Below are 27,070 nucleotides of genomic sequence, written 5' to 3' on the forward strand. Positions count from 1 at the left end.
GAGCCGAAGCTGCGCCTCCCTGCCCGGGGCAGCAGGCTCAGGGACTCTGGGATGTTCAGGGCTAGGAGAGCGACAAGGACAGGTGTCCAGGGACCCCGCAGCTATGGCCTTGCCGAGAGCCCATCGCCCGTGAGAAGAAACAAGGCAGGGCTGTGCAGCCAAGGCCGTGTGCAGGCCCCAGGAGCCAGCCGGGGGCCCCGGCCCTCACACGGAGAGCTGCCGGACCACACCACAATCCCCTCCTGCCTCTGACCAGTAAGCACCCAACGTTCAGAGCCTCAGTCTGCCCTTCTGTAAAGGGGGACAAGAGGACTGTGGACCATGTGACCAGGGAGAGCACTCACTGAGCAAGCGGCCTCGCTGTGGCTACCCCAGGCCCCTGCGGCTTACAATGCCTACGTAGATGGCGGGGAGGCCTGATGAGCCTTCTCCCGCTGCCAGGAGGCAGGCTGGCTCTGGGGACACAGGCCGGAGACTCTGCCCGCTCCGTCTGCCATGAAAGAACTAACCCACGGCAGGGTTCAAAAGGGAAAGAGGAAAACCTGGTAACTCGTCCCAGACGGCCTGTCCGGTCCAGGGAGCAGGGTTCCCGCCAGGAGAGGCCGCAGCCTCATTAGGGAACGCGGGGAAGCACGAAACAGCCAGGCTGCCGTGCACATCCCTGGGACAATTAGGCCCGGGCCCCGGCCATCAAAGGCGACCCCGCGGGCTGTGCGTGCCGCCGCCACCGCTCCATGGATCTTTCCTCCTCCATTCGCCCTGTCAACTCTTAGCACCCAGCCCCTCCCTGGTACCTCCATAAGGACCCATCCCTGGCCCACGGGCTACCCACAGCTGTCCCAGCCCGGACACCACTCCCTGTCGTGTCCTGGAAGAGGCAGTCTCGTTCCCCCCACTCCTCCTCCCGAGCGCAGGTCCTCCTGTCCCGTGCAGAATGCAGACTATGCGGCCACAGCACGCTCCAGGCTCTGGTTTCCGGATGCCTCCCTTTTGCGAGAGCAGGGTCTGAGACGAGATCTTTCTCCAAATCCTGCCTCGCGGCCTCTCCCCAACCCCTCCCCACCCCTACGGAATTTCTTAGCCATGTCAGGAGTTCTCAGCAAAGACAGTAACATTCCTCCCTACCCCCCACCTCCACGCCGGCCGGGTCCACGCTCCGGAGGCGGCCCACCATCCCGAGACACATCCCCAGATGGGCACAGCCCGGGCCTGCCCAAGCCGCCACCACACCCCAGCGCCCGGCACCGGCACATGGGAGACGCAGGCCGACACCAGGCGATGTTGCTGCAAGCGAGAGGCAAGTGCCACGGAGCTGTTTTTGCCGTCACACCAGAGGAAGCGGGCGCAATATTTGTGAAATTGGAAACAGCCTTTGGTCTCTGCCCGTGCTGATGGTACTCAGGTATTAATCCATTAAGGCAATCAAAAGAGCTTAAATAAAAGTCTGAAGTCCGCAATATACATGTCAATGAACAAGCGGTAAAACTTCCTGAGAAGGTGATTTCAAAGCCATATTGCCCACGCTTGGCAAATTGCATATTTAATTATTTTGTCAGTCGCTCTTTCCCCTCTAATCTTGGGGGAACATGCCTCGGGCCATATGAAACCAGTTAGGATAATTAAGGGACGGTGGAATTAGGTGCCGGCTGATTTCTCCGAAGGATGCCATCTTCCAGGCTGGTATGAGTTGTGTGCAGCCCCAGAGGCCGACAGCATTGCAATGTCTGCCTTCCCCCAGAAAGATCAAAGGTCTTTTGCCCCTTTCAAGATGTTTGTAGAATTTGTTTCCCAATTATCCCACATTTGCGCACTGGGACATCCGAGTTAACTCTTTGCTGGCACCCCTGGAATCCAGCAGTAATTGCCACCGAGCCGGGCTCCCCATCAGGGCGCACGCACAGGACAGGCAGGCAAGGGATGGCACAGAAAGGGGTGCAGGCGCAGGCTGGAGGCCCCGCTCTGCACTCCGACGCCACCGCGCCCCAGCGGACGTGGCCGGCAGGGTCCCCTCCTCGGCTGGGACCCCGGCGTGACTCGGGGCCGAGACTCTGTCTTTGGGAAGTTTGCCATCTTAAGAGCAGACCCCGACTGAACGGAAATACACCGAATACAGGATTTTCTCACTCTGGATTTTTTTTTAATAAAAAACATTTTGGGGGCAAAGCAAGAAAAAGCAGTCAGGATTTGAAGTTCTGCTTCTGGCATTTTGAGACGAAATGTGATGAGAGCAGCAGGCCAAGGCAGAAAGTCAAACGCCAGAATGGTCAAGAAAACCTGATCTGAAGACTTTTTCTAGCGAGCGCTTCAGTTCCTTTTCTTGTTCCCGTTTGTGGTCTGTGGCTCTTTCTGGACTCTGCAAATACTTTTTCCCGATTCTTTAGCTCAAACTGTCAGCCTTGCCTACCTTGGTCTTGACTTCAGACAGCAACAGAGAAAAAGAAAAGCTTTCTGTGTCTCTTCGTGTGCAAATACAGTGGCCCTTTTGGAAATCCTTTTAGGAAAAACCCTCAACAATTTGAAAAACAAAATATCCATTGATCCGAAGAACCGTATTTCCAGGGCGGCCCGGGCACCGTCTTCTCTTTCCATCTCGACCCTCGGACACCCACCTGTGTCCTGGCAAGCTCTGAGCTGGAGAGGCCGCCCCAGGAAAAGGTCCTCCAAGTCGGCTCCTTCCACAGGAGCGGCTCAGAGAGGCACCAGCCGGCCGGCCTCACCTCTCCCCACCCACAGCAAACGCAAAAACGCCTCCCCCCAGGGAAGCAGCTCCCCACCCCTCCCCAAGATGCACATCCAGAGAGCGGGACGCAGGGCTGCGTATTCCGCCCGCCGGAGCAGCAGTGCGGCCACCAGCTCAGGGCGATGGCTCGCACAGGGTCTGCACAGCCACAGAAGCGGCGGGGAGGGTCTCCCGGTGACAGGACGGGGGCACAGGCCACGGGCAGGGTGGCCGGAGTTAGCAAAGAAATGCACAAAGAAACATCCCGCCCTTTTCGAATTTCAGATAAACAAGGAATAATTTTAGTATAAATATGTCCCAAAGATTGCATGGGACACATTTACACCAGAAACTTAACTTCTTGTTGACCTGAAATTCGGGTTGACGGGGGGCCTCTTAGATCTTCCCTCGCAGCCCTAGCCTCGAGTTCCCAGGGAGGCCGAGTGGGGACACCTCCGTGTTCTCCCCGAAGCAGCAAAACTGAGTGGAGCGAGACAACAGTGCTTCATGCTGGGCTGGGCGCGCAGCCTGGCCACTCTTGGAGGACCCAGCCCCTCCTCTCTGCACCCTGGCCAGCCCCGAGCCTCCAGGGTCAGGGATTCCGTCCTGGCTCAAGAAGGGGCAAACCCAGGCTCTGAGCGCAAGGAAACAGCAGGCGGGGGCACGCCATGGCAGAGACACAGACGCCCCGAAACTTCCCCTGGGGTTGTTTCGAACGCCGAGCTAGGCCTCACAGGGACCCGAGCCTTCTGAACCAGCCGCCGCTTGGATGCCCTGGGGGGGCGGGAGCACCATGACTCCCCAGGAGCTCTGGCTACAGGCCCTGACTGTGGCCTGGCTGTCCCCGGCCAGCTATGGAGCCAGACCTTTCGGTGGCCGCACTGAGCTTGGCGAACCGGCTTCGGGGGCTCCCTGGCGAGGCCCTGCGGGGCGGGTGAGGGTGTGCAGGGGCTCAGACCTTGTCCCCCGTACCAGGCTCCCTCCAGCCCCTGAACCCGGGTAGAGCTGCCCTCCCGCTTCTTACAGCTCCTCAGAGGGGGTTCCCCGGCTCTCCCAGCCAGTCCCTCCTCGATCCCTCCTGACTCCTTCCTGCTGTGGAGCAGCCTTTGGTCCTGCTGGGCCTCCAGGGAGACAGAACAGCTGGCCAGCATCTGGCACTGTGCATTAGCCAAGGCCCCTGCCCTTGGGCCTTCCGCTCCCCGGGCGGAATAATCCTGCTTCCTCTAACCTCTGGGCTGGGCCCCGGCTCCGGGCTTTCATCATCGTCCACCGCGCCTCTGAAGCCGCTCCAGACTCCCTGGCCCTCCGCTGGCTTCTGCTGGGCCGGGCCAGGCCAGGCTGACCAGCAAGGGCAGGGGGCGCAGAAGGTGAATGACCCCAGCTCCCCCCCGCCACCCTGGGCCTGGAGGAGTGGGGGTGGGGCAGCCGAGTCTGTAAGGAGGCAGCCGTCAAGGCTGTGCCAGGTCTCCCTACCGCCACAGGGAAGCAGGAACCCCATGCCCCCCGTCCCTCGGAGACTTGCTTGGGAAGACACCGCGGGGCGACACAGCCAGAGCCCTCGGTGTCAGTCCCAGGCCATCCTCAGCTCTTCCTCTCCTGCTGGGCCACCTCCAGCCAACCACCCTGCCGCTGAGACCACAGCTTCCTCGCCTTCGAGGGCTGGTTAGGAAGGTTCCAGAGACAAGGCCCTTGCGGCCACTGGTGCTGTGCTCAGCTGCCCAATTGCCGCACCGTAGCTTAGCCTCCCAGCTCAGCCAGTGCACAGCCCGGCGGCTGTGCTGCCCGGGCTCGGCTCTGCCCGGGAGTTCTGGGTTATGGGCCTGGGGGCGGGGGGGGGGGGATCCTGCTGCAGGCACTCTGGCTGGGAAGGAGGGGCCCAGTTTGCTTTTCCTCCTTGGTGCTTCCAAAATCCATTCAGGGATCTTTCTGGAAGCTTCCGTGGCCCCAGTGTGGTCTGAACGCAGTGGCCTCCTCCCTAGCACAGTCTCTGCCAGGGCATGCAGTTCATGCCCCACAGCTGGCCCAGGCCCCTGGCTGAGAAAGCCAGGGCCTGAACCGTCCTGGCTCGGCACTCCCAGAGCTGAGCAAAACCACACTCCCAGAGACTGCAGGCACCATGCCGACCGCACGGTGGAGATGACCCAGAAACGCCCGTGGGCTGTGTCCAGCGACAGCACAAGCCCAGAGGCACCTGGTCCTGGTCCCGGGGACGCCGCCATGTTGGCCCCCACTACTGACCTGAGCCCAGGCCACACACCCCTCCCACGCCTGCTGGGCCACACATTTGGCGCTCAAAGCCTGGAAGGCTCCAGACAACAGAGCCCGAATTCAATGCAGACTTGCAACTCCTCCTGTAGGGATCCATCCTCTAGCAACCGAGTCACTAACGCATTTTTCTCACAATTGCCTGCAACATCCCCAGCCCCGCCTGGAAGACGTGCAAAAGGCAAAGAAACGCTTCAACCCGCTCGGCCTCCCTCAGGAGGAAAATGCAAAGCCAGATTCGTCAACGTTCACATCGCCATGGCGGATGGAAGCCGAGACAGGCCGGGGAAAACGCCGCCCACCTCTGCTGCCCAGGGGTGCGGCTTCCGGGGAGGGCCGCCCCGCTCGCCCAGGCGCCCAGCGTGGGTCGCGGAAGACGGAGCCGTGGGCACTTACCTGCCGGCATCCCGAGGGGCAGGCCGGGCAGCCAGCCGCGCCAGGGCCGGGCCAGGGAAGCTGGAGGCCCTGTGTGGACAGGTGCACGGCCCATCTCTGCGAGGCGCTACCTGCGGTTTACTGGCCGGTTTATTAGAAGCCCACGTAATATTGCAAAGCACCTGCAGGCAATAAAAGCCCTTACATGTGTGAGGCCTTGAGGAAATTAGCGGCTCCTCCCCAGGGCTACATATTTTGTGAAGATGTTTATTACAGATGAAGCGCTCCTGGGGTAGGACGTTAACAGGTTGTAGAGTGATAAAAGGATTTGTATCCTTTCTCAGGGACGCGAGAAGGAAGAAGGCTTTCACGGAATCTATAAAGGACCCACTTCCTAATGAATTTTCTTAAGTCTTTATTAATAGGCCTGGGCGGAGGGGAGTGGAGTCAGAGTCGCGCCAGACCCTCGGGACGAGGCTGGGGGGGTGGGGGGGGTTGGATGGAGCGGAACGCGGGGCGCGCAGAGGGCCTGGAAACGGGATGAGAGCGCAGGAGAGGGGCTGAGCACGAGGGACGCAGGCCCCTGGGGGCGACGGCGGGGGCGGGGGGGGGGACAGGCTGAAAGGCAGCTCCCAAGCCCCTCGTTTTAACCCCCTGCCCCCCGCTCCGGCCTGCAGGCCATTACCGAGATGAAAGCCCAGGGGAGCCTGTGGCGCGCGGCCTTGGACTCTGATTGAATTATATGAACGCAGTTAACCGTCTGCTTCGGCACGGCCGCGCCGCGCGCAGACTGCGTGCGCCGGCGCTTAATGGGCTGCTCCAACAATAGAGGCCGCGCCGAACACAGGTGGGCTGTGTTAATAACTTTATTTAGGCCCGCGTTTTTCCCTCCCTTTGAGGTGCACAAGCCTTCCATTAATGCATTCATTAGGGTTTACGGCCGGGCTCTGCTTTTCTCCTAATGACACTGTCCAGACCCGGCTCCCCGGCTAATTGAGGCCAGCTGCCCGGCCGCCCCACCCCGGCTTCAGGTCCCCGTGTCACCAGGCTTGGCGGCTAGGGCCGCTGGGGGAGGGAATAGCTGAGGGAGAGGAGGGCTCACAGAGGCTGGGACTTTGGACACCCCAAGCTCCACCCAGGCCGGGTGAAGGAGCCCCCTGCTGATGGCCGCTGCCACCACCAGGGCCTCCTGCATCCCTCCTGGCCCTAGGGGTCTCCGCAGCCACGTGGAGGTTGCACGGGGCCTGCGGGATCTCACCACGCCCTGCTGAGCAGTCTGCTGTGGCTCCCGCTGCCCCCAGGGAGAACGTGCGCACGGTGCTGCCTGCCAGCCTGCCAGCCACCTCGGCCCCAGGCTCCCAGTGCTCCAGGTGCTCCTAGGCCTCTCTCTGCTTGTTGGGGAGCACCTGTGGGAATGCCTCGGCCTCGCCCCTGCGGATCCACCTCCCCCCCACCTGCCAGGCCCTCCTCAGGAAGCCCTGGGTTTCGCCTGGCCTGGAATCCCGGTGAATGTCCAACGTGTTTATCCCGGTCACCCGCCCCCCTTCCACCAGACCCGAGTACCTTAGGGTGAGGATGCGTGAGAGCAGGGGTGGGCTTGGGCACAGCCGTGAGGCTGCCCTTTGGGGCACCCACACAGCCCACATCATAGCACCTGCTTCCACTCCAGTGTCTTGCTGAAGTGCACCCTGGGAGGCCACAGGTGATAGCCAGGTGCCTTGGTCTCTACCACCCAGGAGGGAGACCCGGATGGAGTTCCTGACTCCTGGCTTCAGTGTGGCCCAGCCCTGGCTGTCGTGGGCAGGTGGGGAGTGAATCAGCCCATGGAAGATCTGTCTGTCTCTGTCTTCCTTTTAAATAAAATGAAAGAAAAAAAAAAAACACTTTAAGATAGAAACAAGAACACACTCGTGGTTTGGTCCGTGCTCATCAAACATTCACTGTTTGCCAGTTGCTTGACAAGAGTTAACTCCTTAAGTCTCCACAGCACTGAAGTGCTGTGCCCACTTCACAGATGAGAAAGTTGAGGTTCATGCGCAGGAAGTGAGGTCCCCCATCCCTGACCACAGCAGCTGCATCTGGGGATCAGGCAGGGCTGTGCCGGGCTTGGTTCACACCAGCCTGCGGGAGCTGCATGTTAAATTTTCAGGAGTGAGCCGGTGCCGCGGCTCACTAGGCTAATCCTCCACCTTGCGGTGCCGGCACACCGGGTTCTAGTCCCGGTCGGGGCACCAGATTCTGTCCCGGTTGCCCCTCTTCCAGGCCAGCTCTCTGCTGTGGCCAGGGAGTGCAGTGGAGGATGGCCCAAGTCCTTGGGCCCTGCACCCCATGGGAGACCAGGATAAGTACCTGGCTCCTGCCATCGGATCAGCGTGGTGCGCCGGCCGCGGCGGCCATTGGAGGGTGAACCAACGGCAAAGGAAGACCTTTCTCTCTGTCTCTCTCTCTCACTGTCCACTCTGCCTGTCAAAAAAATAAATAAAAATAAAAAAAATTTGAGGAGTGAATTCCGTGCACTGGTTCTGAAAAAATGTACATGATGGGGCAGGCGTTTGGCTTAGCAGTTCCGATGCCGGCATCCCACATCGGAGTCCCTGCGCGCCAGGCCTGGCTCTGCTCCGGACTTGTTTCCCGGGCATGTGGGTCCTGGGAGGCAGCAAGGATGGATCAAGTGACCGGGGGGGGGGGGGTCCCTGCCACCCAGGTGGGAGACCTGGAGTGCGTTCCTAGCACCTGGCTTCAGCCCCAGCCGGGGACTGACTGTTGGGGAGTGAACCAGCGGATGGAAGACCTTTCTCTCTGTCTTTCCCTCTCTGTCTGTAACTCTGCCTCTCAAGTAAATAAAACACTTTTTAAAAATAAATGATATAGGGCTGGCACCACGGCTCACTTGGCTAATCCCCTGCCTGCGGTGCCAGCACCCCAGGGTCTAGTGCCGGTCAGGGCGGTGAATTCTGTCCCGGATGCTCCTCTTCCAGTCCAGCTCTCTGCTGTGGCCCGGGAAGGCAGTGGAGGATGGCCCAAGTGCTTGGGCCCTGCACCCGCATGGGAGACCAGGAGGAAGCACCTGGCTCCTGGCTTCAGATCGGCTCAGTGTGCCAGCCACAGCACGCCAGCTGTAGCGGCCACTTAGGGGATGAACCAACAGAAAAAGGAAGACCTCTCTCTCTCTCTCTCTAACTCTGCCTGTCAAAAAAAAAATTTTTTTTAAAATGATACAAGCTTACAGTGAGTCAATGATATTCAAATCAAAGGTAACAAGCCCTCCACATTCATCCGTTCCTGCCGGCCTTGGCCTTTTGCTACCAGTGATGCCACTGGGACGAGGTCCACTGCGTCCTCGCACTGGGGACCCCGAGGACAGCAGCCATGCCACAGCTCCTCCTACCCCACAGTCAGGGACGTCGTGGAGTGTTCACACCACAGCCCGGGCTTCTGCTCCCACGGCCGGCACTCGGAGCCAGGACGTCTGCCTTGAGCCCCGAGCACGTGCCCTGGGCAGACCAAGCGCACGAGGGAAGGTGGCTTGAGTGAAACCTGAGCAGGGAGGACAACAGCACTGCCCGAGACGCCCGCTGCCCAAGCCCCAGAACCTCCCTCCCGGCCGGCCCCAGCCCCAGCCCCAGCGCCACCTGGCTGAGGGTGCTAGCACCTGCACGAGGATTCCCAGGGCCCCTGAGACATGTCCCAGATGCACCCCCCCCCCCCCAGGCCCTGCCGGGTCAGCTGGGCCAGCACTGTGTTCCCCTCCCTGCCTCCCGCCCCACCCCGAGGCCTCCTCCACTGCTTCCTGTCTGGTTGTCAGTCTCCCTCGCTCCAGCCCATCTTCTTCCCGACAGGCAGCGTGACCATCCCCGCACAGAAAATGGACCTTGTTACCCCTTGCAGGAGAAAGTCCAAGGTCATCCTCCACCATTCAGTGACCTGTCCTGCTGCTGCTGCTGGCCGCGGTGCCCAGCATCATGGCCTGCCCCTTGGGCAGGTGCGCTCTGCCCCAGCAGCACCAAGCCGCTTTTATTGCACATCTGTTTCCGGATGTGTCCTGGGGCTGAAAGAGTGCACAAGGCAAAATCTTTGTTCTTCTGAAGCTTCCATTTTAGTAGGGAAAAAAAGTTAAAAGTTTAAAACTCACAGTAGGAGCGAGTGTCATAGCAGGCAGCGGCCATTTGGGGAGTGCACCAGTGGATAGGAGACCTTTCTGTCTCTCCCTCTCTCTCTCTCTCTGTAACTACCTCTCAGATAAATAAATATTTTTCAAAATATTTATTTATTTGAAAGGTAGAGTTACAGAGAGAGGTAGAGACAGAGACCAAGAGGTCTTCCATCCTCTGGTTCACTCCCCAGATGGCCACGAAGACTGGGATTGGGCCAAGTTGAAGCCAGGAGCCTGGAACTTCTTCCAGGTCCTCCACATGGGTGCAGGGGCCCAAGCACTGGGCCATCCTCTGCTACCTTCCCAAGGCCATAGAGGGAGCTGGACCGGAAGAGGAGCAGCCAGGACATGAACCCACACCCATATGGGATGCCGGCACTGCAGGCTGGGGCTTTAACCCATTGAGCCACAGCACTGGCCCCAAATAAATAAATCTTTTGAGAGAGAGAGAGAGAACTGGGGACACAGACTTCAACCCTACTGTACCTTAAATATGTTGAAGAGTTTGCGCTTTATCCTATGGCCCATGAGCGCCTACTGAAAGCATATGACACAGCCAAACTGCAGTTTAAGAAGATGACCCTAAAATGGCACCAGGCCCAGACAGCTTTATGAGTGCTTTTTTTTAGAAAGGTCTTCCTTTTGCCGTTGGTTCACCCTCCAATGGCCGCTGCAGCCAGCGTGCTGCGGCCGGTGTACCGCTGATCCGAAGGCAGGAGCCAGGTGCTTCTCCTGGTCTCCCATGGGGTGCAGGGCCCAAGCACTTGGGCCATCCTCCATTGCACTCCCTGGCCACAGCAGAGAGCTGGCCTGGAAGAGGGGCAACCGGGACAGAATCCAGCTCCCCGACTGGGACTAGAACCCGGTGTGCCAGCGCTGCAAGGTGGAGGATTACCCTAGTGAGCCGCGGCACCGGCTTATGAGTGCTCTTAAAAAATGGATACTCATTGGCCGGCGCCACAGCTCACTAGGCTAATCCTCTGCTTGTGGCGCCGGCACACTGGGTTCTAGTCCTGGCTGGGGCGCCGGATTCTGTCCCGGTTGCTCCTCTTCCAGGCCAGCTCTCTGCTGTGGCCTGGGAAGGCAGTGGAGGATGGCCCAAGTGCTTGGGCCCCTGCCAGCTGTGTGAGAGACCTGGGCAGAGTTCTAGGCTCCTGGCTTCAACCTGGCCCAGCCGTGGCTGTTGCAGCCATTTGAAGATGGAATGTCTCTGTCTCGCCTTCTCTCGCTGTAACTGCCTTTCAAATAAACTAAATAATTCTTAATTATTGAAAGTAAAAGAGAACTTGGGGGGCTGGCACTGTGGGGTAGCGGGTAAAGCCTCCACCTGCAGTATCAGCATCCCATATGGGCTCCGGTTCTAGTCCCGGCTGCTCCTCTTCCGATCCAGCTCTCTGCTCTGGCCTGGGAAAGCAGTGGAGGATGGTCCTTGGGCCCCTGCACCCATGTGGGAGACCAGGAAGAAGCTCCTGGCTCCTGGCTTCGGATTGGCCCAGCTATGCCCGTTGCAGCCATTTGGGGACGGAACCAACAGATGGAAGACCTCTTCCTCTCTGTCTGTCTCTCACACTCTGCCTATCAAATAAATAAGTAAATCTTTCTTTTTTAAAAAGTGACTTTTAAAAAAAGAGAGAACTTGGTAAAATGGAAAGTGGTTTCATAAGCAATGAAATAAATTTTCTGTATTTCAGTAGCAAGCATTTTGAAAATTTAATGCAAGAAATCCTATTTACAAAAGTCATAAAAAAAAGTACTAGAAGCCTAGAAGTAAACACAACCAAAAATGTGCAGAAGCTATAAGAATAAAGCTAAAATATTTTATTGAAGGACATAAACTTTTAAATAACCAGGGAGAATTTGTAAAACTTAGGGCATTTTCTTGCATGGGAAAAAATGTCCATCTCCTCCCAAGTAATCACAAATTTCTTACACAAGCAAACAAAATGTCAGTGGGAATTTATTTTTGAACTGAGTTAAATTATTCTAAAACTCATCCTGAGATCAAATGCATGAGCATTACCGGGCATTCTGGGAAAGATCGGATGAGAAGAGCCTGCTGCAAGGTAAGAAAGCACAGGTGGGCACGGCACAGCAGGGAAGCCACCAGGCCGGACAATGCAGCCTCATTGGGACAATGCAGCCACCAGGCAGGACAATGTAGCCACGTGGGAACAGTGCATCCACCAGGTGGGACAATGCAGCCACCAGGCAGGACAATGTAGCCACATGGGGACAGTGCAGCCACCAGGTGGGACAATGCAGCCACCAGGCAGGACACTGTAGCCATGTGGGGACAGTGCAGCCACCAGGTGGGACACTGTAGCCATGTGGGGACAGTGCATCCACCAGGCAGGATAATGTAGCCACATGGGGACAGTGCATCCACCAGGCAGGATAATGTAGCCACGTGGGGACAGTGCATCCACCAGGCAGGATAATGTAGCCACGTGGGGACAGTGCATCCACCAGGTGGGACAATACAGCCACCAGGCAGGCCAATGCAGCCACATGGGGACAATGCAGCCACCAGGTGGGACAATGCAGCCACCAGACAGGACAATGCAGCCTCATCGGCGTGGAGGGGCTTCCACGCTGCTCCGCTCCCGCCTCTAGCTGCCGGCTGATGCACAGCCCCAGAGGCCTCCAGTGATACCCCAGATTGTTTGGTTGCTGCAACCCACGTGGGAGACCTGGTGAGTTTCCTGGATCAGCCCCAGCCACTGTGGGTAAGCTGGAGGGAACTTCCTGTCTGTGTGTCTGCCTCTCAAAGAAAAAAAAAATAACAAAGCATATTGTAACACTGTAGCAACTAGGATGTTTTACTTGAAAGAGTGACAGGAAGAGAGAAAGATACAAAAAGAGAGAGATCTTCCATCTGCTGGTTCCCGCCCCAAGTGGCTACAACAGCCAGGGCTGGGCCAGGACAAAGCCAGGAGGCGGGAACTCTGTCCAGGCCTCCCATGAGGGTGCAGGGGGGACCAAGCAGGTGGGTCATCTTCTGCTGCTTTTCCAGCAGGTTAGCAGGAAGCCAGATAAGAAATGGAGTGACTGGGAGTTGAACCGGCCTGTGTGGGATGCTGATGTCACAAGCAGCGACTTACCCACTGCACAACAGCGCTGGTGTTGTAAGACCACAGTAACTTGATCAGGGAGGTACTAGGGGAGAGGGAGAGAGAGAGAGTGTGCGCATATTTGCATATTTCCTGGGAAAAGATCACAAATCCATAAGGAAATAATGGAATTTCTAATGACTAATATGGAAGCATCAGGAGAAACCTCACGGAAAAAAATCAAGTTAGATCCCTATGTTTTGTGAAAGTAAATTCCAGACAGATCAAAGACTTTTAAGCCTTTGGAGAAAATTTTTTTAATTGCCAGAAAAAAACATTCATGCCCCTTTATATAATCTCGAATGTGCAGAAGATCTTTCAGGTACAACTGAAAGACAAACAATAATGAAAAGTTCTAGTTGCTCTATTTAAATCACTAAATAAAATTTAAAGCATCTAATAATAGTTAAATTATTTTTACATAAAATTGTCAAATATTTGGCATATCAACACATTCCAAAGGAGCAAACCTTACAAGACAAAGTCTAAACTGGGGAGAGGAGGGATTTTGCCAGCCTTACGACAGAAAGGAGTGAATGTATTTACGTGTAAGTAGCTCTTGCAAATCTAAAAGTATAGATATTACAGTTCTAAGGGCCAGTGTTGTGGCACAACAGATCAAGCCTCTGCCTGCAGCGCTGGCATCCCATGTGGGCACCGGTTCAAGTCCCGGCTGCTCCACTTCCCATCCAGCTCCCTGCTAATGCCCCTGGGAAAGCAGTAGAAGCTGGCCCAAGTGCTTGGGCCCCTGCATCCACAAGGCAGACCAGGAAGAAGCTCCTGGCTCCTGGCTTTGGGCTGGCCCAGTCCCAGCCAATGTGGCCATTTGAGGAGTGAACCAGCCATTGGAAGCGCTCGCTCTCTCTCTCTCTCCCTCCCTCCCTCTCTCTCTCTCTCTCTCTCTTTCTCTCCCTCCCTCCCAAATGGCCAGCCTCACAAATACTCTAAGAAAGCCAAATTAACATAACATCAAGATAGTATGTTTCGCTTATCAATCAAAAATATTCAAAAGAGCACTAAGAGCGCAGGGACACGGGCACTGTGGCACTGCTGCAGGGGAGTGCATCACGCACGCATGGCCTTAGCCCACGCAGCCCCCCCACCCAGCACTTCCACTGCGGGGGTGGGGGGTGCTTATCCTAAAGGAACACAGGCGATCCAAGCAGGAGCGAACTCAGCGCAGCTCTGTTCACCAGTAAGTGGAGAATCGGACACAAGCTAGAAGGCTAAGGAAGTGGCTAGATTGTTGCACACCCATCCTAAACAGCCTTCACCAGAATGAGGGGGGTCTGTGGGTGCTCTGGGTTGAGTGAAGCAAATGCCAAGCAGGGTGTGTAGTCTGTGCGTAGCTGTTACTTCTCTATCAACAGGCATTCTGAAGTCACACCCCAGTGAGCAGCGGCTGGTGGGAGGACACAGCTTTCCATTCTTTTTTTTTTTTTTAATGTATTTTATTTATTTGAAAGGCAGAGTTAGAGATAGAGAAAGAGAGAGAGAGAGAGCTAGATCGATCGATTGATCTTCCATCCACTGGTTCACTCTCCAAACGGCCACAACAGCCAGGGCTGGGCCAGGCTGAAGCCAGGAGCTTCCTCCAAGTCTCGTACATGGGTTGCAGGCACCCAAGCACTTGGGCCATCTTCCACTGCTTTCCTAAGCGCATCAGCAGGGAGCTGGATGGGAAGTAGAGCAGCTGGGACTTGAACCCCTGGGACGGAAATGGTTCCTGCTGCCTAGGAAGGCTGGTGCTGCCGTGACCACCCCTCGCATGCAATGACTGCTGGGTTCCCAAGGACTCGGACATGCAAACGAGAAGTCACCACGCACCATCGGAGAAACGCCAGTGCACCACCCCCAGTCAGGCTGCAGCCGGAGGCCTCTGCACCTGCCCAGGGCCCTGGCCATCAGGAACCCCGCCCTGGAATCTGGGCGCAGGGCCCCAGCTCTGGCCCGGCCATCCACCTGCCCACACAGCACCTCCAGCCCCTCCAGCTCGGCTCACACCTGCCACCCTTCACGTGGGGTTCCATGGCCTTCCCAGTCCTCACTCCAAGCGCTGGGGGTCCTGGAGGGAGAAGGAGCCACAGGAAAGGGTGACAGTTACAGGGGAAGGTGGCAGATGGACGCTGGGGACAGCCTGGGGCATGGACCTTCCATCTGCTGTCTGTCCCCAACTTCACCAGCGTGGCCCTTGCCCTTTGCTGCCCAAAGAGGCCAGGGTGAGGTCACGGGGGCTCTCAGGCCTCAGCTCTCTGGTCTGGGTCTCAGCAGATCCCAGACCCAGCACCCATGGGTGGAGGTAGGAGGGTGCTGTGGGCCCCCACAGGGGACGGGGCCAGAAACTGGGCTAGAGGAGCCTGTCTTAGATGCTATGGGGGGCAGGGGATCCAGGCTTTAACCAGAAGGGAACACTCTGGGTCCTGTTGCGGAGGAAGTGAGCCTGGCCCAGTACAAGCACCCGCACTGTGTGGCCTCAGGCAAGCTCCCACCCTCTCTGAGCCTATTTCCTCCTGTTAGGTGGGCACAGTGAAAGGGTCTGTGTGGCAGGGTTGTTGGGGAATCCACCCCTCCCCATGCACCCCTGCCCCTGTCTCCATCTCTCCCCTGAGCCCCTTACCAGGCAACCAGAAACTGCAGGTGACAACCTCTTCCCCTCACCGTCCTCAAGACCTCACACAGAAGTGCGCCCCCTGCGGGTCACACGGCCCACCTGCAGCCTCCTTCAGAGGCTCTGCTGCTCTCCCCCTCCCTCCCTGCCGCAGCCCTTCCCTGTGGCCCACACCCCGCTCAGCTCCCTCCTCTCCCACCCCTCCCTGCAAGGCAAACGCCCCTGGGGGTCACCAGCAGGGCCACACAAACCTCCCCTGCCTCTCTGGGCTCTCCTCTCTCCTTTCCCACCACAGCCCCCTCCCTGCTTTCCTGGTGGCCCCTCCCCTCCGTGTGTGGGTCCTCCCGGGCTCCACTCATCAGGGGTAACCTCCATCTTGCTCTCTGCTGACCCCTGGGCACCTGGCCCCATGAATGAATAAATGGAGGCCAGAGCCCAGCCGGAGGGGGAAGGGGCTGAGAGAGGGACCCAGAGGGCAGGAATTGCAGCTGTGGGCAGAGTGGGCACCACTAGCAGACAGGAGCCCGCAGGAGCCCTCAAGGCTTGGTGGGGGTGGAGGAGAGCCACGCGCCAAGTGGCACTGGCTTCATACCCCACCCACCCACCCCCAGGCCTCGGTTTTCCCCTCTGTAAACTGGGGCCAAGGTCTGCCCTTGGAAGTCCTGGTGGGGGAGGGGCAGCAAGCCCTGATGTCAGGAGCGTCCACCCGAGGCTGCTCTTGTACACGCGCTTGTCGCAGGCTCACCCCGAGCTGTGAGGCAGCAGGCACCACCCCCACGTCGCAGACATGCAAGACCAGGCCACCGCAGTCCGCTGGCTTAGCCCAGACCAGCCAGCTCTGAGGCAGTGGGGCTGGGAACTGAACCCAAGCCGACTGGCCCCAGAGCCAGTGCTCCCTGCACAGCACAGCACGGCTCACCCAGGCCAGGCATAGACCTAGCAGGTGCTCTAACGGTGACAGCGCCCACCCAGCACCGGGGTGACTATCTGGAGTCGGAAAAGAAGCCCACAACGATGAAGACTTTGGGTTGGGAAGTGAGAACACACCAGGCAGGAGGAGTCAGGACAGGCTCTGAATCTGATCCAGGGACAACTGGGAGCCAAAGCAGATTCTTGAGTGAGCGAGGGGCTCTGGCAGCGAGAGTGGAAGGTACACACGCATGGACCAGACACTTGCACTGTGAGAGGGCAAGGATGACACCTGGCTCACCCATCACTCAGCCCCCTGAGCTTGCTTACAGCCCGGCACCGAGTAAGCAAACGCTCGATGAATGAATGAATGAATGAATGAATGAGGCTGCTGCATTAAAAATGGATCCCACCCGGAGCAGGTGTCGTGTGCAGTGGGCTGGACTGCTGCTTGGAGCCCCCACGTCCCACATCAGTGTACCTGGCTGGAGTCCCAGATGCTCTGCTTCCAACCCAGCTTTCCACTAACGCACCTGGGAAGCAGACCATGGCCCAGGTGCTTGAGTCTCTGCCACCTACCTGGGAGACCCAGATGGAGTTCCTGGCTCCTGGTCCAGCCCAGGTGTGGTGGCCATTCAGGAAGTAAACCTGTGGATGGAAGGCCTCAGGCTCGCGCTCTCTCGCTCTTGCTCTCTCTCTCTCTCTCTCGTCATTCTGCCTTTCAAACAAACAAATCTTTTTAAAAACTGGATTCCACCACGACCCAGACCGTTCTATCTAGGAATGCCCTGTGGACAAAACACATGTGCAGAAGGGTCTTCCATGCCGCCAGGGCACCAAACCCAGAGCTCCGTGCACCAGGAGAAACGGGGTGCGCACCCGGAGCACCTGCAGGAGGGAAACCCTGGGAGGTGCCGGCCTCTGTGGGGGCGGGGGCAGAGCTGGGGACAAGGGACTGCTGGGACGACACTTCCACTGGTTCCACAAACACTTCTGAGTCATGCGAATGGTCACATTGCAAATAATTCAATGTAAGCCCTTTCCAAGCAGCTCCAGGGTGAGGTGGAGTGCCGCGAGAAGGGGGTCTGGGGGGCCGAGGCCTGAGCCACACGGTGCAGGGTGCACAGGCTCAGCCCGGGACTGTGGGTGACAGGGGATAAAGCAGCGCGTGCGCATGACTTCCCTGAGCAGGTGCCAGCCGCCTAGTCTGCCCTGAGAAAGCCAAGGCACGCACAGGGCGAGCCACTTGCCTGCCAGGCTCCTGGCCCGGTCCAAAGGAAAACTGGTAGGGGAGCGCCTGCACCGAGGTGGGGGCTTGCTCCTCTGTGTTCCTTGGTCCAGTGAGTCCATCACAGGGCATCTCCCGAGCCCTGCTCTCTGCTGGGCTCTGACTGGGGGCTCAGTGGGAAGCAGAGTGGGTAGGGCTGGCATTTGGGACCAGCCAGAACCCTGGCGGAGGGGACAGCAGGCTCAGAGGCCCGGGGAGTTGTGGGCGGGGCAGTGAAGGTTCCCCGGGCTCACCTGTCCCTGCAGACTGCGAATCCAAGCTGCGCTGGCGCCCCTCACGCACAGACCGCAGGTTGTGCGCGCCCCTGGCTGCCGTGAGCTTGCTGCCGGGAGGCCATGAGCTGGGAGGGCTGGCTCAGCCCCGCGAACAAAGAACCCAGCAGGGCGCGCAGCAGGAGCAGGGGGGCCCCCAGTGTGGCGAGGCTCCCCGGGGAGGGAGCGGTGAGCGATACACAGGGCGATAGCGCGGGCCGGGCCGGGGGCTCCCGCTCCCGCCATTGCCACCACCAGCCACTTCCTTTATCAGCCGGACGCGCGGTTGCCAGGGAGCTCGCCTTGGCCCGGCTCAGGCCGTTGCTGGGAGGATTATCAGAAAGATTTGAGGCTTTTTAATTAAATCCCAGCCAAATGCAATTCTGCACCAGCTCGGAGGAGCGCGTTCATGTCCTGTCGCCTCCCGATAGCTTTGTCTGCAGGCCCGGCCATGTGCCGCATCTGCAGCAGGCACCTGGGAGCAGGCCCGTGGGGGCGGGAGTCCCGGTCTGCTGGGCACAGGCCTGGGGGCCTCCAGGCTGAAGGAAAAACGGCGTTGGCGACCCTCCCCTGGGCCTCACATCGTCCTCACAGCCACCGTGGCCGCGCCCACCGCTTGGTGCTAGGTGTTGGCTGTGGAGTCCTAGGCTGCCGCCTATACGGGAGGTTCCCATTTTACAGGTGAGAAAACCGAGTTCCAGGCAGGCAGTCACCTGCACACACAGCTAGGAAGGGACAGAACCAGGATCGAACCTGGGTCTTTCTGATTTCCAAGCCACCAGCGCTCCTGGGAGGCCAGCCTGGCCCCCAGCCCACCTCCAGCCCCCTCCCCCCGGCTCCATGGCAGCCACACCCCCAAAGGTCACAGTGCCTGTGGCAAAGGCTGCATGTTGGGAGCTCCCACCAGAGGCAGAGGCAGGAGGTTGGCCAGGGAGGGTTCCACCGGAGTCTTCCAGGGCCCAGGGCCCGGGACCTCCTGGAGGAGGGGGGCAAGAGGCTGGTCAGGTCAGGCCACGGGCTCGGAGCTGGTTCGTGCCACGGCCAGAGGACAAAATTAACTCAATAAATAAGGTGGGCTCACAAGGGTCGGGGTACGTTCATTTTAGAAACCCCGCAACCCCGGCCCCTGCGCCTGCGCCGCCACAGAGGAGAACATGGGCTTGTCTTAACTAGATCTGGCTGATATCACTGTGTGGTTATAAAGCGAGGCCCCCGGGCCGGACAACCTCCAACGGGGCTGGCATCCCAGACCTGGCCCTGCCCCGGTACACACCGAACCACCAGAGAGGCTCTGCACAGGGTCCCTCACCCTAACCCTGCCGTGCACCAGGCAGGGGGCCACCCAGCCCGGCAGGCACAGGCTTCCCAGCCAGGAACCACAAGGACACACAGTAGCTCCTGGCACGGCCTCTTGTTTGCTCTGTGACCCTGGGACAGCAGCCTCTGCTCTTTGTCCATAGCCAGACGGCTCGTGGCTGACCCCCTCCCCCTCCACGGTCCCCCCAAGGAAGTCAGGACTGTTGGTGTCCCCATTTTTCAGGCAGGAAAACTGAGGCTCAGAAACTGTTGATTCCGGTCGCACAGCTTGTACGCAGCTGAGCTGGGACTGACTTGGACAGCTGTGTTGGTTTCCCCACCTAGGAAGGTGGACAGTGGCCCTCACCTGGGAGTGAGGGGGCTTAAATAAGACAGAGAAGGCATGGAGTGCATTGGACTAAATGCCAGGCGTTTGATATTGAACTTGGAGTGACTTCCAGACCCGGGAGCTGAAGCTCTGGCCCTGCAGCCCCCTGCACCCCCCATGCACGTCCCGCCCTGCCTGGACTGCCCGGCGCCCCTCCCCTGACTCCAGGGGATTCCGGAGCAGTCTCGCCCGCTCTGGCTAAAATCATATGCGCTCCATCTTGGCTAGACTAGAAAATAACCTCGGGCTAAGCATCGTTGGCGTCGGCCGGGGCCTAGCTTTGCAGTCGAGGGGTTCGTGTCTGTCTGTTTCCTGATCACCCGTTCACTCATCCATCCCCAGGGGAAGTTTGCGAGCTCCTCCTCTGTGCTCATCCCACGAGTGACACTGGAGAAGCGGTGGCAAACTATGCTCACCCCCCCCAGCAGCTCAAGAACCTCACCACACCCTTCCCCCACAGCCTCCCGCAGGGGCGCCCAGCCAGCCCCAGCTGGGAGCAGGGAGGCGGCCGGAGGAGGCGCCCCTCCGTGGGTGCCTGGGATGTGTGGAGTTTGCCCGCACACCTGTGCTGGGGTCCTTTTCCTGGAACTCTGGCCCGGGCTCTCCTCCCAGCCTGGAGGCACCTGCCATCTGCTGTCCCTCCGCTCGCTTGCACTGGCTGTGCCCTCTGCCCCGAACGCCCTCCTCTCCCTTCCTACTCCTCCTGCAAAGCCCAGACCCCTTGTCCCCGCCTCACGGAAGCCTCCCCAGATGCCTGCCCCAGTAGAGCAGCATTAGCCACTGCTCTGCAGTCCCCCAAACCTCTCCCTGTCCTCTGGGTTGTCTGCTCCAGTGGGCTGGCTCAGGGCTGCCCACAGAGGCCTCAGAAGCTGGGCGGGGCAGGAGGGAGGCCTTGGCCGGGGCACCCTGGGACGTTGTGTGGCTGAGAAGCTGGCCAAGCCCACTCAGCTTGTCACAGGTAGTGAGGCCTTGTCCTGTCGCTTGCCTTCAGGGACACCTGGAAGGGTGGCACGCTGGGGGGCGGGGCTTCCCTGGAGCACCTCCCACACGTGCCAGGGCCTGCACGCGCCTGAGCCTGGGGCGGGTTGGGCCCAGGGCATTCAGCAGTCCCGTCCTTGGGGGTTCCATGTAGACAGATTAAGCGCCCTGTGGGTGGAGGGTCTCTAGCTACCAATTGCATGGCCTGGCGCCACGTGCCCAGTAGCTGTGTGATCACCTCCCGTCCTGAGCCTGCACCACTCATGCAACTTTCTTTGGCCAACGTGATGTGGGCAGGGGTGCACGTGAAGGCTGGAAAGCTCCCAAACACAGTCTGCACCAGGCCACAGGGGCTGTGGGTAACATGTGGCCTTCAGCCAGGAGGCCCAAGGAAGCCACCCCAGCCGGTCTACTGCTGGCACCAGACGCCCAGTGAGCCACGGTGGAGCAGCAGCTGGGCTCAGCCGCGCGCTCGTCGGGGAGCTAAGGAGCGGCTGGGCGGACGCTGCTGAGTCCTGGGGCTGTCCCGGGAGCGCTGACCAATGCTGGCCACTGCGCAGCAGCCAAGGACAGAGCTGAGTCCTGGGGCTGTCCCGGGAGCACTGATCGACGCTGGCCACCGCACAGCAGCTGAGGACAGAGCCCTGCATGCTACACTGGGGAAAATCCCCCCGGCGTTTGAAGATCAAGGCTAAGGCACAGAGGCTGTGCGGGGGGTGCTGCCATTTATATGGAAAAGAGAAAGGCGGGCATGTGGCACCGTGGGTGAAGCTGTGGCACCGTGGGTGAAGCTGTCCTCTGGGCGGCCGGCATCCCAGACCACAGCACCTGGGGTGTGTCCTGGCTGTGTTTCTGACCCAGCTGCTGCTGATTCATTTCCTGGGAGGCAGCAGTGATGGCCCAAGTACGTGGGCCCTGCCACCCACATGGGAGACTCCGATGGAGTTCCTGGCTCCTGGCTGCAGCCTGGCCCAGCGCTGGCTGTTGCAGGCGTTTGGGGAGTGAACTGGCAGGTGGAAGACCTCTCTCTCTCTCTCTCTCTCTCTCTCTCACTCACACACACACACACACACTGCCTATCAAATATATATCTCTTTTTAAAAAAAATGTTTTCCAAGACAGTGTTTTTAAAAGTTCCCTTGGGGCTAAAACTGTGTCACCTGTTCACCGGGATTTGAACCCCAACCCCTTCCCTTCCTGGCTGGCAAGCGGGCTCACCCCTTGGAGCCCTGGTCATCTATGCATTGTGGGTGACGGCAGCCCTGGGAGACAGGAGCGGATGACGCACACAGAATGCCCAGCGTGGCGGGGGGGCACACAGCTCTCGCCCCCAAGCCGGACCAGGGCCGCCTGCACTCTCTGCAGCCCAGGCTCCTGCGTCCCCTGCCCACACCAGGCAGCGCAGCCGGCTCAGGCCACCGCCGGGTACCTTCTCCCCTGGGAGGGGCCCTGACCAGCGGCAGGGGCCCCCTGTGGGGTTCACATCCTGGCAGCCCTATCACCCTGTGGCCGGCGCATCTGAGGCGCACGTGTGTGTGCTCCTGCCCCGGGGAGGGGTCTCGGTCTAAGGCTCCCTGATCCTCACCTGGCAGAGAGGAAGCAGTGGCCAGAGGATCGGCACGGGAGACACTCGTGGGCCATCAGGGGGGCCTCTGGCCTCCTGCCCCCGGCCCTGCGCGTGGGGATGAACCACCACAGGGCGAGGAAGATAAAGGGGCCCTGTCTGGGGAGGGGCCTTTCCCCAGGGCTCCTCCACATCTCCACACCGCCCTTCAGGCTCTGAGGAGACTGTGGTGGCCCGGAGCTGGCCCTGAGACCCCCTTCCTGCCCCTACCCCAAGTCTCTGCAGCCTGTGTGGTCACACAGAGCCCCCAGTTCGGGCGGGGCCTGCCCTTGGCTTAGGCTCTGCCCTCGCTATCTTGACATCTTAGTAACGTGGGAGTACAGCTCCTCACATTGGCGTTCCACGCTGGGCCCTACTCCCCGTGCCCACACGCTGGCCAGGAGTGGCTTGGGGCCCTGGGGCCTGGGGCACTCACCTCCTCCCGGGGCAGCCCGTAAGTCTGCAGCAAGGCAAGTGGCTAAAAAGCAGCCCCTCGTGTGGGTCGTGGCACCCCGTTGGCGGTGTGACCTGGGGCATGTCACTGCCCTCTGGCTTTGGATCTAACATCAGGGCCCTCGTGAGAACTCAATGAGATAGCACACATGAGCCCGGCACAGCTACTTCTGCACGTAATCAACGACAGCCGTTAGCAGACATTTTGAAAGGCGGCCTTCTGCCGGGGTGGGATCTTCAGGCCCAGCTGGTGTAGAGCGGGAGCAGGTGGAAGGAGATGCGTGAACCTCCCCCGTGACGCGCACAGCCTGGAGCTCCCGGGAAAGAGAGCAAACCCATGCGCTTCACCTGGGCTCCACCCGGCAGGTGCCTTGTTCTCTGCTGCCATCTGCTGGCAGGAACGGGGCACTGCAGCACAGCTGGCGTCGATGGTCCGTGTTTCATTTGTTCTGATAATCAGAAGATAATGAAGTCAGCCAGTGTTTTCTGAGGACCTGCTCAGAGGCTGGGGATTTTGCAGTGAATTTAAAAGACAAAGTGACTGCTTTCTTTTTGATTTTTTATTTATTTGAAAGGGAGATAGAGAGAGATCGATCTTCTGTCCACAGGCTTACTCCCCAAATGTTTCCAACAGCCAGGACTGGACAGGCCAAAGCCAGGAGCCAGAAACTCCTTCTGAGTCTCCCACACGGGTGGCAGGGACCCAACTCCTGAGCCTACATCTGCTACCTCCCAGGGTGCACATTGGCAGGAAGCTGGATTGGGAGCAGGAGCGAGACTCCAACCCAAGCACCCCAGTGTGGAGAGCAAGGTGTCCTAGCTTGGCCTGCTGTGCCACCCGTCTGCCCCCTCACAGCTGACTGCTTGTGGGAGACAGAGCAGGCAAGAAGACCATTCGATTTCAGCAAGTGATGAGTACAATGACAAGAAAAAATATTCAGAGGGTGGGGAACGCAGCTGATGGGAAAAAGTCCACCCCAGGAGCAGGGTTAGGAGGGCGACAGGCAGCGTGGGAACAGGTGGTCTCTGCTCCCACCAGCCTGGTTTCCCTGCCTGGCGCCTCACCCTGTGACAACCCAAGCCTTGACTTTCTCCTCTGGAAAATGGGAAGAACTTCAGCCGCTTGCCAAACCATGCTGGCTGGATCCCGGAGAGGAAGGGGGTTTGTGAATCGCCTTATTCGCACTGATTATAAGCCCCGTGTTGATAGCTAATGTTGGCTAAGCACTCATGGATGCCTTAGAAAAACCCTGCGAGGTGGGCACGGGGGCTGCTCCCAAATCTGCAGAGAAAGGTCCGGTTACTCGGGACAGCGGCCACAGAGGGGGCCTGGGTGGGGGGAAATTCTGGGGACCAAGGCCAGGGGCAGGAGGGCTGGGCGCCTTGCCCTCCCCAGATCACAGCCTGCCCGCCCCTCCCACTCCCAGAGCCCCCTCCCTCCTCCCTTCCCAGGGCGAGGCGACTGGAGCCCAGAGGAGGGCTGGAGACACTGACTGCTGAGTGCCGCTCTAGTGCCCAGCCCCCTCTGGATGCAGGGGTGGCTTCCTGTGGCCTTGTGACCCCAGATGCACTGGCTGTTCCCTCTGCGCCTCAGTTTACCCTTCTTTAGAGTGGGGAGAGTGAGCAGGCTCCTTGGGAGGTCACAGTGACAGAGAGGGGGCAGGGGGAGCCATGAGCCCTCGCTGCCAGAGCAAGGCCATGCTAAGCGCTGCTCGCCTCGCCGCAACCCTGCACGTGGCCCGCGCCTCCAGCCCAGAAATCCCCAACTCTCAGCACTGGGAGTGAATTCCAGGCACACCTGTAAGGGAGAAAGTGTCGTCTCCGTTTTCCCGGCAAGAAGACAGGCCCAGCATGGATGCCCAGGGTCCACAGCCAGCAAAGGGCCCAGGCGTGTGGGCTCCAGAGCTGTCACCTGGCGAAAGGACCTGGACGCTCCCAGTGGGCAGTGGGAGCCATGGAAGATTCCAGGCAGTGGCAGGCTGATGCTTGGGAGCTCACTGTCTGACTGTGGCAGTAGCACCTTGGAGAAGGTCCAACTAGGTCCCACTAGTGACCTTGGAGGGGGACCCGTCTGGAAGATAGGGGTAAGAAGCCACCCCCCACCCCCCACCTCCCGCCTCCCAGCTCCAGATGACCCTTCTCGTCCCCTGCTGCAATCCCTGCGTTCAAGTGCCACCGCTGGGCCTATAGCACCCTGAGCCTGAGGACCTGACGGAGCTGTGAGTTTAATTCCACCGGGCAGAGAGAGGTTCCTGGGGGCAGCGCAGGGCTTTGGGGGGGGGAGGCAGAGCAGTCCTTGAAGCCCGAGGGCCCCCTGGTAGCTTCCTGGGACCCAGGGGAGGACGCTGGCGTCTGCTTTCTCTGTAGAGTAGGAAGAGAGCCCCAGACGTGAAGCCAGGGCACAGAGATGCGGGGAGGGAGCGAGCAGGGTCAGCGCTGAAGCTTCGTCCCGGCAGGTCCCCTGAAGGGACCGCACACCTGCTCGCCCAGCGCCAGTGTCCTCGCCTGTCTGATGGCAGGGTGGGGTTCTCCCTGTCCCTGAGGGGGGCCAGAACCCCAGGCAACTGTGACCCAGGCAGAGAGGCAGAATCTCAGGGACTCCCCGGGCTGGCCAAGCTCAGGGGAGGAGGAGGGTCCGGAGGGCTGCCTGGAAGAGGAGGACGTGTAGGGGAGGATGAGGGCCTGAGGGCTGAGACAAGGCCCTCCCGGGGCTGTAACCTGCTTCTCCGGAGTGGAAGGAGATTCCAGCAGGTCTGAGGCCTGGAGTGCGGGTGTGCAGGGGGCAGTGGGCAGCGCCCTGGCCCTCAGCTCTGATTTCCCTGCAGGGCCGAGAAGGGCAGGCTGGGGCCGACAGGAGGACAGAAGGGCATGAGGGGCCGCGGCCAGCAGGGGGACAGTGAGGGGCCACTGATGGGAAGTGGAGGAGGCGTGGACAGGGGAGAGACAGAGAACAGATAGGAGAGAAGATTTCAAAGGTGTCAGTGTGAGTGGCCTGGGGTGGGGATTAAGGCTGGGTCCCTAGGAGGGACCAGGGACAGCTCCAGGGCTGGCTCCTGAGACCTGACCTGCTGTGTCCCCAAGCACCATCCCACTGCATCTCCAGTGGTTCCTGCCATCGCCAGCCACCGCCAAGGTGCAGCCCCAGCCACAGTCCGCTGGGTCCCTGGCTGTCCACTGGGCACTGATGCCCATGACTTGGGAGCGTGCCTAGGGCTGTGCCTCTCCCTGTCTGTATCCCCACAGCATGGGCTGTGTCCTTGCGCAGGGTCAGAGCTGATGTGAGGAGGAGAGTCCAAGCCCTGCTCTGTTGACAGCCTGGGGGCTCGCCCTGGGGCCTGCAGCCCCACATTTCAGAAGCAGAAGGAACCCGGAGGAGGTAGCAGCAAGGACACGTGGAAATCTCCGTGCAGCCAGTCTGGGGAGCATCTAAAAGGGTCCCCTGGAGCTGGCCGAGCTGCACACTGCCCCCACCCCACCCAGGAGTCCCTGACTATATTCTAGAGTGAAGGTCAAGGGTCCAAGACCCACACCCAGGGCTGCCGGTAACCATGACAATGATGCTGCAGGGAGCACGCTCGTGCCTGGAGCAGGGGAGGACTTCAGCCAAGGGTCTGGTGTGGCCCCGAGCTTTGCTTCTGGAGCCAATGCAGCTGTCCCCCAGCGCACACGGCAGCTTCAGCCAGGTGTGCGGCTGCAGGCCCAGGCGCAGGAGGCTTTGCCAGGCCCCGCCCTGCAGCAGGCGCTGTGCTGGGAACGCAGCAGAGAGCCACGGCACCAACACCCGCACCCTCGTGGGAGTCTGGTCCTGGCCAGGAGGGGGCGAGCACTAAATGGGAGGAATCAGCAAGGAATCCGACGGGTTGGGTAGAGCCGTGCCCCGGAGACAGCCAGAGCTGGATGGGGAGTTGGGGTGCTGGGGCAGGTGGTACCGCGAGGTTCTGACCAGGGTGGGCCGGGGGAGTGTGACGGAGGTGACACGTGAGCTAGCACCGCGGAGGTGAAGACACCCACAGGAGCTCCAGGCAGAGGGCACAGCGGGTGCCACAGCCCCGGAGAGGGCGCACCCAGCGGGCAGGGGCTGGGGCAGGGCAGGATCAGAGGGGTCCGCTTTCCCCGGCTGTGCTGAGACCTTAGATGCCAGGGTCAGGGCAGAGGCAGGATAGGAGTTGACCTGAGATTTAAAAGGACCATGTGGCCAGGAGCACGCAGGACAGGCACCAGGCAGGAGGCCGCTGCTGTCCCCCTGAGGCTGAGGAGCTCAGGAAGACGAGCAAGGACGCTGTCTATGTTGACCTTGGCCTCCACACACCGAGGGCAGTGGGCAGGGGCAGCTGGAGGAATGGGTTGTGCAGTGGGTGACACAATTGGCAAGGGACAGGAGAAATGCCACAGTCTGAGTGCCGGCCATGTGGGCAGCACCTCCCGGCAGGTGGCTGCACCCTGCGGATGGGGGGGGCCAGGGGACTGTGGTGCAGCTGAGGTGGACATCTGACCACCCAGGGGAGCCACGCACAGGTGTGAGCCCCACCTGGCTGCCCTGCTGCCCTTTGAGGGTCCTGGGAGCCACCAGGCCAGCGTGGGTGTCTGTTCCCAGCCCCTGACGAGAAAGCAAATGGAGCTGTGGTCAGAAGCAGACAGGCCCAGGGTTGAGTCCGGCTCCTCTGCCTCCCAGCC

General features: G+C 59.8%; 1 protein-coding gene and 1 long non-coding RNA gene across 5 annotated transcripts in view; both read right to left on the reverse strand.

The window, feature by feature from the left end:
* The window catches only part of LOC149128896 (uncharacterized), a 33,740-nt gene extending 27,019 nt beyond the window's left edge, over positions 1-6,721 (reverse strand). The window contains exons 1-2 of one of the 3 annotated variants that reach the window (XR_016225188.1): positions 6,045-6,153; positions 5,381-5,541 (exon numbers count right to left, since the gene is read on the reverse strand). Coding sequence is in view for 1 of the 3 variants with exons in the window: in XM_089320058.1 (XP_089176184.1) it covers positions 5,381-5,541; positions 6,045-6,287 (404 nt within the window). In the remaining 2 variants the exon portion in view is untranslated. Of the gene's footprint in view, positions 1-5,380; positions 5,542-6,044 lie in introns of all 3 variants that reach the window. The other 2 variants (XR_016225189.1, XM_089320058.1) reach the window with 2 other exon arrangements.
* A 7,353-nt stretch (positions 6,722-14,074) lies between these two features.
* Positions 14,075-22,742, reverse strand: LOC149128897 (uncharacterized). Of its 2 annotated transcripts, XR_016213932.1 has the most exons (4): positions 22,380-22,742; positions 16,719-16,787; positions 14,627-14,687; positions 14,075-14,330 (listed from the first exon to the last, which is right to left on the reverse strand). It is a non-coding gene; the product is annotated as an uncharacterized LOC149128897 (long non-coding RNA). The 2 variants fall into 2 exon arrangements; XR_016213931.1 differs by lacking the exon at positions 16,719-16,787 and having other exon boundaries at positions 22,380-22,739.
* Between the last annotated feature and the right edge of the window lie 4,328 nt (positions 22,743-27,070).

The sequence above is a fragment of the Oryctolagus cuniculus genome, chromosome 1, assembly GCF_051225735.1.
Source record: "Oryctolagus cuniculus isolate XC-2025 breed Fujian yellow rabbit chromosome 1, ASM5122573v1, whole genome shotgun sequence".
Classification (NCBI taxonomy): domain Eukaryota; kingdom Metazoa; phylum Chordata; class Mammalia; order Lagomorpha; family Leporidae; genus Oryctolagus; species Oryctolagus cuniculus.